Source organism: Phyllobates terribilis, unplaced genomic scaffold, assembly GCF_046119375.1.
Source record: "Phyllobates terribilis strain yellow unplaced genomic scaffold, ASM4611937v1 Scaffold_2__4_contigs__length_985480577, whole genome shotgun sequence".
Taxonomy (NCBI): domain Eukaryota; kingdom Metazoa; phylum Chordata; class Amphibia; order Anura; family Dendrobatidae; genus Phyllobates; species Phyllobates terribilis.
In genome coordinates, this window is record NW_027362762.1 from 156,032,663 (window position 1) to 156,046,111 (window position 13,449).

The 13,449-nt window shown below is 39.5% G+C and overlaps 1 protein-coding gene across 6 annotated transcripts in view; it reads left to right on the top strand.

Annotated features, from left to right (window-relative positions):
- Positions 1-13,449, top strand: part of PDE1B (phosphodiesterase 1B) — a 499,904-nt gene that overhangs the window by 266,823 nt on the left and 219,632 nt on the right. The window contains exon 1 of one of the 6 annotated variants that reach the window (XM_073663164.1): positions 7,505-7,735. The exons of 4 other annotated variants lie outside the window; for them this stretch is intronic. In XM_073663164.1, coding sequence (XP_073519265.1) covers positions 7,584-7,735 — 152 coding nt within the window. In that variant the 5' untranslated portion in view covers positions 7,505-7,583. Of the gene's footprint in view, positions 1-7,504; positions 7,789-13,449 lie in introns of those variants that run through there. One more of the 6 variants, XM_073663169.1, reaches the window with a different exon arrangement.

Here is a 13,449-nt window from a genome sequence, read left to right on the forward strand (position 1 = left end):
GTGGACTTCTCCCGGAAGTTCATTGCAATATTCAGAGTTCTTGGGGAAGTCTGGAGAGACAGAATTGTCCGGCTCAAAAGTTAGGGTCCCCATTGTTTTCAATGGAGTTCGGGTTCTGGTTCAAGTTTGGGTACAGTTCTGGTACCCGAACCAAACTTCGGAATAAAATTCGGGATGGGTCCACTCATCCCTACATATGAACGACATAGAGAAGAGTTCTCTTTCAAAGAGAGAAATAATACAAAGAAAGGACTTTTATTTATGTAATTTTTGGATACTATCCTGCTCTTGACATAAAAAAATACCAAACTAAAGCCTGAAAATTCCACCATGTGAGCAAGACCTAAAGCAAAACCTCACAGTATTAGGAAAGACAGGCGTGGATACCGCATGTGGTGTTTTCTTGTATCCCGCGTTATCAGCGTCTATGATTGCTGTCTCTGCGCCTCCTCATAGTGATTTTTCAAATACATTGGAAGTGAAAGGAAATCAATCGGAATTGATTAGACTACAGAGACTGTTACAGGGAAATCTGCGTTCTCCATAAGAGCTGCATGGATCTGACATGAGCCTATATAAGTTAATGAGCGAAGGGTGTCCTGTATAATCCCCACAAAGGATATTTTACAGCTGTGCGTATACAGCTCCTATGTAGGCATATATTTATTTATTCTGCTTTGCTTATATAGCACCATCATATTCTGCAGCGCTATAAATCATCACTGTTCCCATTGGGGCTCACAATTTAAATTCCCTATCAGTATGTCTTTTGAGGAGGAAACCCACGCAAACACAAGGAGAACATAGAAACTCTTTGAGATGGTGTCCTTTATGGGATTTGGACCCAGGACCCAGTACTGCAAAGCAACAGTGCTAACTGAGCCACCGTGCTGTACTTCTATGGATTTTTCAAGCTCAGACTACACACAGGGTTTGTTTGTAGTCTGTTACCATGACGACACAATCTTTAAACTGCCACAAAATATTTATCGCATACTAAATGTGTAAATTCATCATGTTAAAGCTATTTCATTTCTAGTTTAGTTTATTCCTTGCAATATGTTTTCTTTAGAAGAAGAAATAACCATAACAAATATTGCAACTGTTAAGAGAATTGTACCCTGAGGTGTTGAGGGGATATACTTTTTTTTAGCAGTATTTCAAGAGGAACATTGCCCATTCGAAAAGGAAAAAAAAAACTGTTAAATGAACACAAACATCTAGAAAAATGGTGCAGTAGGCTATCTTTCATCAAAGAGGCACGCGCGTAAAACAAAACGCTCACCCCCAAGGCCCAAAGAAATGGAAGAAGAAAAAAGATGTTTTTTACTTAAGCCTAGCAGCTGTCCAAAGGCCATTTAAAAGTAGCAAATCCTTCTCAGTAGCAGACAATCACTTTCTCCAACCTCTAAATTAATGGTTAATCCCTTCTCTCGAGGCCATAATTGGTGCAGAATTGAAAGTTAAATACGTTTAACATCTTAGGTCCTGGAGAAAGTTGCAATGTAAAAACATTAGACATCATGCCCATGATGAGAAACAGAGGAATTAATAATATAAGACCAATCTGTTTAGGACACGATGGGTGTTTGCCTACATTGTTATTATTTTACTAATTTATCTAATTTTTAAGGGAGCTTGTCTCCAGGTTTTTGCTACCCCTTCTGAGAGCTGCATGATGTAGGGAAAGAGATCCTGATTCCAGCGATGTGTCACTTATTTTACAAGGTGGTGAAATTTTGATAAAAAATCCTTATTTGCTGCAGATTTACCAGTTCTCTGAATGCTGAGCTATTATTAACCCTACCCCCATCACTGATTGGCAGCTATCTGTGTACACTGTGCATAGGCAGAAAGCTGCCATTCAGTGGTAAGGGCGAGGTTGGATTATCTGGCAGCAGGGCAAGTAATCCTCTAGTGATAATCTCCTGTGATATTATAAAACTGCACTAGACAACCCAATAAGTGATACATCAATGGAATAAAGCTAATAATGACAGATTTCCTTTAAGGGCTTTATATTTTGCTTCACCTGTATTATCCAAGAGCCTATTTTTACATTTTTTTAAAATATCTTTCGATGAATTGTTAAAATACGTTGCTCAGCTATTAACTGACTTCCCATGAAATGTAAGTTAATTTATCAGTATGCTATTGAAGTGTGGGTGGAAAATTTTCTTAGACAGATTTTCAGTTAAACCATGTATTATGCATACAACTGTTGCTATCATTGAGACCACCTCTCTAGAAGTAAAATTTTTAATGCAATTTTGGGTGGTCATTTTGAAAAGGGTTCACTGAATTTTTGTAGGCACTCTTAGTTAAGAGGAATATGGGAGCCTTTGTATGGATTTGTAGTATGATGCATACTTGTGCCTTGTCTATCTCTTGCCTCCTAGCTTTTAAAGTGAACCCGAGAGCTGAAATATGCTGCCTCATCCATGTGCAGTACATATGTATCAAGCACCGGCTGTATGAACTCAGCCAGGTATGTTTGACTCTGAAACTCAAACACACAGAGGACCAAAATGAAAAGCCTGGACAAAGTCACAGGCCAACCAGTATACAGTATAATGGGCCCCACATAGTCCTCCATACAGTATAATGGGCCCACATAGTCCTCCATACAGAAGAATGGATCCTACATAGTCCTCCATACAGAAGAATGGACCCCACATAGTCCTCCATACAGAATAATGGGCCCCATATAGTCCTCCATACAGAATAATAGCCCCACATAGTCCTCCATACAGAATAATGGTCCCACATAGGGGTGGTGGTTCTGGTGTCGCGGGCCAAATACAATCACCGTTCGGGCCAGATTTGGCCCACGGGCCAGAGTTTGACATGCATGCTTTGAATTTAATGACTCCAAATCAGCCTTCATAACCTATTTACAAGAAGGGTGAGAAATTCATGATCGTTGGGATCCAGGACACGTTCATCAATCCCAAGAAAAATGGAACCCAAAGTTCAACTGTGTAAATGGATTGGTAGTAAATATGTGTGACCTCCACTGCTATAGACAGTGAATGTAACAGTGGTCGCACATGCTCACTACTACTCCATTCACACGGGATTTTCGGACGTCTGTTATCATGATCAGAGTGGGTCCCTGCAGTTGGACCCCAAGTGAAAAGTTTATAACACAAAGTATAGTTTTATGACATGATGCCTAAAATGACCAAGTTGCAAAGAGAATGGTAACTCTGAAATCCTAGATTTACAAAAGGAATTACTAAGGAATGGCACAGTACAAGTTCTAATAAATGATGCTCTAGAATGGAGAATACATCCTAAACTTTTCCATACAGACATCTTGGGATGCTAATGTACACTGCCTAAACTTATACCAAAAGGGCACTTTTTTACGCATGCATGAGGCCGATTTTATAATTATATGCTCATGCACCTTATGGGAGAAAAGTATTGTGACACACCGCTTAATCGTTGTATTCAGGCTTTTCATTCACATTTCATTTTCATGTGCATACACACATTTCTGAATGAATGGTTCTTTATATGGAGCTCCCTGATACCGGTGTGGTCCTGTAATAGGATGTCACCGTTGTAACAAGTCAGTTCATTAAATTTCTTCCCTCTTAAATTTTCCACCGTCAACAGTCAGAGGGATTACTGAGAAGAAGTGGAAGCACAAAAACTTAAAAATGAAGTTGCAGAGAATACAAAGTTACTGAGCGGGCCGGGGTCACCTAGTGCTTGGGCGCATAGTGCAAAAAAGGTCACCAACTCTCTGCAGATTCAGAATCATCTCTGGAATTAACATTGGCACAGAAACTATGGAGGAACTTGAGTGGTCTTCACTGACCTTAAACCCACTTAACACCTTTAGGATGAACTAGAATGGAAATTGCGAGCCAGGCACCCACTTGTTCAATAAATATCAGTATCTGACCTCACAAATGCTCTTCTGGATAAATGAGCAAAAATTCCCACAGATACCTCTGAAATCTTATCGAAAGTCTTCCTAGAAGGGTTATAGCAACAATGGAGAGATCAACTCCAACTTAAGGCCTTTAGAATGACGGGATGCCATAAAAGCTTTTGAAGGTGTAATGTGTAGGTGTCCCAATACTTTTGTCCATATAGTGTACATTGGGATCAATTTCCGACATATACGCCAACTATAGGGAAAACACGAGATGTAAATGTAAGGAACTTTGTTTCACCTGTGATCCTGTTGTTTTCTCGTTTTAGGGCTGCATTTACTGGGCAGATGCTATTACAGTATAGCATAACAAGTAGATTCGCCTGATGGTAACTCAACCCACTATCTTTCATATGTTCGCTTCATCTGCCAAAATATATTATTTCCATGGGAAACGGAAGGCACTGCCAAGTTAGATCATGCAAAAATCATGTAACAGATAGAACAGTATGGGTCAAGTGACTTACTATAACGTGCAAAATAAAATCTGAAGATGATATTTTTGCGATGTTCTTGAGTTGGCAGACATTTCTTGCCAGCCTCCAGCTTATCCCTTTGCTGATAAGTAAACTTCATTAACAGTCATGTTGTGAATTCTGAATTAAGTGACTTGAGATTGTCTCCCACTCGCTGGCTGGATAATCTCTGCTTGCCTCTCTGATGAGAGAAGTTGCTTGCTGCAGGCACAAGAAAACAAGTTTCTGTTTCATTTGATGCTTTTCTTACATAGCATTTAGAGACACGGAAATATCTTATTATTTTATATGTAAATCATTCCAGTAATATGATTATTTTTACACTTTTTCTAAAACTGTTTGCTTTCCTAAGTTTCCCACCATGTGACTCCTATAACAGTTGGGTTTCAGCGGTGTTGGACTGGTGTACCTTGGACATACCTAAGAAGACAACTATTTATGAGTCAAACTAAATAAACACAAGCGCAAGTGATTGACTCCAAAGATGAAGTGTGGACTGTGACTGATGAAAACTATTTACTTTTGAACTTGGCACAGCATCAATGTCTTTGGCCCCAAATCATTAAGACTGGCACCAGGAATGCAGGAATGTCCTGAATTCATTATGACGTGCACGCCATGTAATGAATTTGACGCATCTTATTATTGGAATGTACCTTTTTGCACTTTGCAAGAATTGTTACTCCTGTTAGTGACTAGAGTAACATTTCTGATGTAAGAAATGCCACCAGTTCTATTTCGCCTCGGCTTGCTTTGAGTTACATTTATATGTTGCCTCAAATTTAACTTCTCTGAAAATTAATTAAAACGTTATTAGTACTTCCACAAGTTATATGTAATTGGATTGACTATTGTTACTATGTTCAAATATTTGTTCATCTAATTATGCTGGTTTTTCAGAGCCAAGATGTATAAATAACTCATGTAAGGTTGTGGGGTGGAGAACTGTGTTTCTCCAATGTTTGGTTCTTTTTTCCTTTTTTTTCCCTTTGTGTAAATCTTTATAAAAATCAATAAAAAACATTTGATTTTAAAAAAAGAAATGACACCAGTTCTAAATAATTTGGCGAGCAAGCTAAGCCATCTTACTTCGGCTCTTCCTCGCGGAACTGCTTCAAACTAATGTGAAAACAGCAAAAGTCACACATTTTTTTACGCAACTCCATGTTGTGTAAATAGTTTGTGACTATTCAAAGTATAACTATTTCTGGCTTAGAAAATCGCTCCCATCAAAGTTTTTATCCCCTTAATATATTGCAGTCATCATATTATATAGCACTGTCTACTTACAATTGCTCATTTAGCCTTTCTACCAGCTAAATCTTCTCTTTGCCATTAGGTCTATGATATCACATGATTAAAAACTGACTAGCTGAATACTTCTAAGTTCTATGTAGAAACAGGAGGTCATTTTACCCTGTATGACTCATAAGTCACTGCAAAAGTCACTGGCAGGGGGAGGACCGGAGCAACTGGATCAGAAGTTGAAGAAGGAAATGATCTTTTGCAGGGAAAAGAGACTTCCTGTTTCTACATAAAGCTGAGAAACTAGAAGAATTTACTAGGTAGAAAGGTAAAATGAGCAATTGTAAGTACACAATGCTGTATAATATGGTGACTGCAATATATTAAGAGGATAAAAACTTTGATGGGAAGAGTGCTTCTTTTATACACTTTGTTATATTGGCTCCGTTGTGCCTTTGCTTAATGGTGTATATATACACATTCGGTTTAGGTCAGTGGTATCCACCAACAATCCTTTGTGTCTGGGGCATCCCGAGAATAAATTTGCCATTGTCTCGCTTTCCCATTTGAAAAAAATATGCACAAATTGCAAAGTGAAATGTGCCTGTTTTGATGTACATTGGGAAAAATAGTCAGCCATATTGCATACTCCCATTTTTAAAGTGTAACAGCACTTTCAGAAAACTTTTGACTAGAGGATCTGGGGCCTGTAACCCCACAGATCGCTAAAATAAATGAGCAAACTCTCCCATTCAGACATCTGAGACAGACTTGTAGACTCATCAAGTCCTTCTCTAGTCTCAGAGGCAGCTCTCTGTTGAGTTCTTCTACCTCCATCTTAGTGATTGGCGGAGGTCTCAGCACGTGGATCTATCAATCAAACCTCCTGATATGGTTTTGTGAGTTATCAAATGATTTCTCAAGTACAGTTAGTTTTAAGCTTCTTCTAATGTGAAGCTACTTAAAGTCTCTTTCTAGGTGCAATATTCTGGAGATTTTCATGCTCAGAGATTTACTTTATTAAGAATCTGATATCACAATCCATCCACTCCAAACTGTTTATATGGTCATGTTTCACTCTGAAATATTATGCCATCCAGCTGTATTTCTGCAATCTGTTGTTCCCTAACCAAAAAATCACTGTTTTAATTCATATGCAAATGGTGCTTAAGTGCTCTGGAAGTGGCAAAGCACTTCCCATCTCTCTGCCTCCCTGGCTCTACATCTTGCCTTGTCCCACCATTTTCTGTTGGGCTGACTAATAACAGGGTGTGTAGTCAAGCCAGCAAGCTGTCTTTTAGCAGGGGAAGGTTATGGAATAGAACCATGGAGGTAGTGTTTGGGAAGTGCTTTGATACTCCCAGAGCACTTGAACATCATTTGCATATGGATTAAAACTGGAGCAACATATGGCATAAATACAGCTTTGGATGGCATTATCTTTTAGAGAGCAACATGACCATATATAAATAGTTTTGGGGATGGTTCAAGCTGACACATTCCCTTTAAGCCCAGTGCCATTTATGTCAATGACAATGTGATCTTCTCACTTGTATCTATGTTATAAAATAAGATCACTTTGACAGGACCACACTAGCAGTTTTATTAATTTTTCTGTGCCTAGCTTTAGTATTCACATGTGGTGCCAGTCTCTCCTCTGTGTAAGCCTCCAGTTCTTCAGCATGTTGGAATGTACTGTGCGACAATGTTTCTAAAACAATTTATTGTGAATAATTTCCTTCTTCTAGCCTCTGAAACAAAGAAAAACTTTCTCAAAAGTTATTTCCAGAGTGTATATTTCCCCCGCCTATTCTCCTCCCACCCCAGCCAAACAGCTGTCTAACTTCTGTAGCCTCTTATACCCCTTATATCCCTGATGTGCAACATGGCTAGCTAGCAGAAGCCCTTGAGAAATGTTGCCCAGCGGTTTTCTACAGACCGAGACCGAAGACTATAAATTATCTGCACAGTTAGAGTCTTGTCTACAAGGAAAGGAGAATATTCAAGACACTGAGAATAAGTTTATCCATGTCCAACGCAAGCATCTGCAAATCCCCGTCTTCAGGTAGGAAGAACATCAGTGACAAAGTGTGATAGATGTCCAGCTCCTCATTGTTAGTAAGTAAACCCTCACTTGTTGGGCATAGTTTACCTTTTTGTTCATTCTCTTTATTTGTATTTTATCTGTCTTCTACTCTATGCAACCCACCATAATTCATTCCTAACTTTCCGAAGTCATGAACGGGTTACTAAGTCTTGGGTCTTTCCTCCAATTAACATTATCAGCTCTATTTTTAGTTTGTATTCCTTAGCGTATTCTCCATAAAGTATTCCGCCTGAAGGAGAGTGTACATTCTTTAGTAGTCTTGTTTCCTTCTTTGGCTGGTGGTATAAATATGAACATTTTGTGTATAAGTGCTGTCCTCCCCCAAAGGCAACATGTCTCACGTCATGCCGCAGGATGTGTTAGGAGCCACTGCATGCCTAGTAAATACACTCAGCATGCTTGGCACTGACACTTGTTTATCTCTCTCGATGCTGCTTGCACACATAATGTGCGTAATAACTCTCAGTGCCCTGGGATTTTTCTTTTGTAGGAAAATCTTCATCATCATCATTATGGGGGTTTAAATGAAAACATGTGTAATAATGTGCAGCTGCAATGAGGTTCCACTTAGGTGCTCAATATCATATTATTTTTCCTTCTCATCCTTTTGTTTAATTATATGTTTTTATATACATTTTATCGAGCACTAACCCTTTACCCAGCAGTGAGGAGATATGAAACAGCAGGTGCAAGGTAGGCGAAGGCTGCTGACTATAGGCTGAAGAATTATCATAGAAGAGAGAAGATAGGACAATTCGACCTGTTTGCTACGTAACATATTTCAGTATTCCCAGTTAATCTATAATTACTAAATAGTTAAGTATTGGGCTCCTTAGGGCTCATTCAGACATCAGTGCAAATCGGTCCGATCTCAGACTGAAATACATGGACTGGCCGTGGTAATCCCAACTCGAGCATGACAGCCTCATAAAAATACTTGAAGTTGTCATGGTTTGGTCAGGAGACCTGCTGCCAGTCAGTGCATAGTGGACATAGATCTCCCCAAGAATCTGCCTCCAGGGCTTATTTGAAATGAAAAATGGGCATTACCAGTGTGAGACATGTAATGACTGACAGTCTGCTCTCCTGATGTACATGTCTCACACTGGTAATGCTCCCTTTCATTTAAAATAAGCTCTGAAGGCAGATTCTCCAGGAGATCTATGTCCACAATGCATGGACTGGCTGCAGATCTCTGGATTTCTCTGAAATAATACATCGGATTGCAGATATTAAGGTATAATTTTATTCAGTTTCTTATGACCTACAAGCCCATATAGAATGCTTAGGAAGGCTGATCCCACTGACAGATTCCCTTTAAAATTGTGGACATTGGAAATTAACCTGATTGCCTTATGTAGAACATTCCAGAGAAAATTTTTGAAGATGAGAGTTGGAGATTCAGCTAATAGAAGATGTTAGTCTTAGATCATTGGCAGTAAGCAAATAATGTAGCACACTGTAACATTGAGTATGTAAATATGAAATATGAATAGCACAACTGCTATAGAAAATAGAAATAAATGAGAAATTTTAGCGCATGTAAATATGAAGTATGAAATATGAATAGCATTACTACTGTAGAATATAGAAATAAATGAGAAATCTTAGCGCATAAATTGGCCAATTCATGTGTACCTGGTAGCCACGGATCATTGGCAGGACATAAAGCATTGGTAGAGTGACAGACAAAAATGAATGCAAAGTTTAAATAACTTTATATACCTGGTATATGGTGGCACAATTTCTTTCTGCACAGCTTCATAAAAAGTCAGAAAGAAGGATTATTTAAACATAGACTTCTATGGGTGCTGTATCACAAGTAGACTTCTATGGGTTCTGTATTACAAGTAGACTTCTGTGGGTACTGCATCACAAGTTGACTTCTGTGGGTGCTGTATCACTAGTAGATTTCTATAGGTGCTGTATCACAAGTAGACTTCTATGGGTGCTGTATCACAAGTAGACTTCTATGGGTGCTGTATCACAAGTAGACTTCTGTGGGTGCTTTATCACAAGTAGACTCCTATGGGTGCTGTATCACAAGTAGACTTCTATGGGTGCTGTATCACAAGTAGACTTCTGTGGGTGCTGTATCACTAGTAGATTTCTATGGGTGCTGTATCACAAGTAGACTACTATGGGTGCTGTATCACAAGTAGACTTCTGTGGGTGCTGTATCACAAGTAGACTTCTATGGGTGCTGTATCACAAGTAGACTTCTATGGGTGCTGTATCACAAGTAGACTTCTGTGGGTGCTGTATCACAAGTAGACTCCTATGGGTACTGTATCACAATTAGACTTCTATGGGTGCTGTATCACAAGTAGACTTCTGTGGGTGCTGTATCACTAGTAGATTTCTATGGGTGCTGTATCACAAGTAGACTTCTATGGGTGCTGTATCACAAGTGCACTTCTATGGGTGCTGTATCACAAGTAGACTTCTATGGGTGCTGTATCACACGTAGACTTCTATGGGTGCTGTATCACAAGTAGACTCCTATGGGTGCTGTATCACAAGTAAACTTCTATGGGTCCTGTATCACAAGTAGACTTCTATGGGTGCTTTATCACAAGTAGACTTCTATGGGTGCTGTATCGCAAGTAGACTTCTATGGGTGCTGTATCACAAGTAGACTCCTATGGGTGCTGTATCACAAGTAGACTTCTATGGGTGCTGTATCACAAGTAGACTTCTATGGGTGCTTTATCACAAGTAGACTTCTATGGGTGCTGTATCACAAGTAGACTCCTATGGGTGTTGAATCACAAGTAGACTCCTATGGGTGCTGTATCACAAGTAGACTCCTATGGGTGCTGTATCACAAGTAGACTTCTATGGGTGCTGTATCACAATGAGACTTCTATGGGTGCTTTATCACAAGTAGACTTCTATGGGTGCTGTATCACAAGTAGACTCCTATGGGTGTTGTATCACAAGTAGACTCCTATGGGTGCTGTATCACAAGTAGACTCCTATGGGTGCTGTATCACAAGTAGACTTCTATGGGTGCTGTATCACAAGTAGACTTCTATGGGTGCTGTATCACAAGTAGACTTCTGTGGGTGCTGTATCACAAGTAGACTTCTATGGGTGCTGTATCACAAGTAGACTTCTATGGGTGCTGTATCACAAGTAGACTTCTATGGGTGCTGTATCACAAGTAGACTTCTATGGGTGCTGTATCACAAGTAGACTTCTATGGGTGCTGTATCACAAGTAGACTTCTGTGGGTGCTGTATCACAAGTAGACTTTTATGGGTGCTGTATCACAAGTAGACTTCTATGGGTGCTGTATCACAAGTAGACTTCTATGGGTGCTGTATCACAAGTAGACTTCTATGGGTCCTGTATCACAGGTAGAATTCTATGGGTGCTGTATCACAAGTAAACTTCTATGGGTGCTGTATCACAAGTAGACTTCTATGGGTGCTGTATCACAAGTAGACTTCTATGGGTGCTGTATCACAAGTAGACTTCTATGGGTGCTGTATCACAAGTAGACTTCTGTGGGTGCTGTATCACAGGTAGACTTTTATGGGTGCTGTATCACAAGTAGACTTCTGTGGGTGCTGTATCACAGGTAGACTTCTATGGGTGCTGTATCACAAGTAGACTTCTATGGGTGCTGTATCACAAGTAGACTTCTATGGGTGCTGTATCACAAGTAGACTTCTGTGGGTGCTGTATCACAGGTAGACTTTTATGGGTGCTGTATTAAATCTTCATCAATTCAAAGCTTATAAGGTTTGTAATAGATGAACGAAAGTTCTGAGGCCAAGATCAAACTAAAATTCATTTATTGTGTCCTCAATAAGAAAACCTGATACTTAAGTTTCAGATGATAGTAATAATATATTTATACGATGCTAAATATGTTGGTTTGTTCATATGGTTACACTTGTTTCCCTTCGTCCTGTATGAATGATACCATGAAGCCGTGAACTACAATTTCCCCCTAGATGTATTTGCTCAGATAAATGCCAAAATCAAGCAAACCCATAAAACTAATATTAATAGTTGAACTTGATGTACATGTCATGTTTTTTCAAACAAGAAATGTGAGATGACATGGATCAAAGGAAGGGGTATGAGTAAAAATTTCATTTTTTTCCCCACAATTAATCCAAAGAAGGAAACAGTCAAAATTCATGAACCAATCTTCCCAAAAAGTAAAAAAAAATCCCTCCTGGTTCAGAGCAGTGATCAGACTGGATTTACAATTAGACAAGGTTCCTATACAATATCATAAGCATTAAGGGTTTTTCATTAAAAAATTGTGTAAGCCTTTTTGAAGCCATTAGCCTCTTGACCAGCTGCTGAGGTGACTAGTCCACAAAGTCACAGATCCCATAGTAAAGCCGCCTTGTTGTCTCTGGAGATAGGACCAAGGGAATGTCTCTTTGACTTTTTTAAAAGGATTTTCCAAAGAAAAGTTTTTCACCATATTTATTGCATAGGTCACTTATAGATGAAATTGTCATTGGCCAAGAAGGGTAAAATCACAGAGTAGGATGACAGTGATTCATCTATCATATTATGTATTGCTGAATGCTATTTGGCTTTTTTATTGATGCTGATGATTGTTCTGTTTTGCTGTGATGGGTGAGTTGCCAACCACTGCCTTGTGACTGTCTATGGGTGCGATCAAGCTTGTAATCTAGTTTGTTACCCTTGGCAGTTGTAACTGATGCAGAGAGGCTTATCTTGTGCCCCCAACCCGTCACCTTTTGTCTCTATCTATTCTATACCTTGCATTTGTGAGATGAGCACAATACCTTCCCAGAAAGCTGTGCCTTTCCTGGGGATTTTATGTTAGCCAACTGTTACGATAGCATTGTTTCATCATAGTCTACTCTTTTCAGTGTTCAGTCTGGAGCTTGTATTCTATGAGCTTTCTAGTTCATATAAAATATAAAGTATAACTGCACTATGCTACCAAGAAGAAACTATTTCAGTATTGGGGAGTCATCAAGCAACTCATATATGTTGCAAGTTGACCAGTTTTTAAAAAACAAAACAAAACATGACTTCATGATACTCTGTTGAGAGATGTTTATGCTTCATGTATTGGATCGATTTTTAAACTAGCTCACAAGAAAGATGACCTGATGTAGAAAGTATACACTACACACAAGAAAAGCCTTTAAAGAGAACCTGTCATCAGGATCAGGCATGTTAAACAAAATATATGGACATAAAGTCGCTGTCCTACTGGTTTAATAGGTTTTTGTAGGAATCCACAGCCTGGTTGTTCTTTAATTATCTTTAGAAGTTTGTGTGCAATAAGCTGTTCGTGCATCGGGCGGGACTATGGTAGGGTCTTCGGCTCTGCTCCGGCCCCTCAGCTGTCTTTGGTGCTTGTATCTTGTTATTGTTTTACATTTTGCGTCGGCGCTGCGATGGGCACTTACACTCATTGGCCTCGCAGTGGGCTTCAGGAAAATGGCACCACTGTCGGCACATGCACAGATGTAGATCTTGGCTCAATGACAAGCATTGTGCACCGGATCTTCGTCTCTGCCCCGGCCCCTCACCTGCTTCCCGGTGTCAGTATCTTGTTACTCTTTTAAATTTTGCGCGGTGCTAACCATGGACGTCACTTGCGCAGATTCACCTCGCGATGAGCTTCAGTAAAATGAGGCCAGAGGCGTGCTGATTTAGATCTC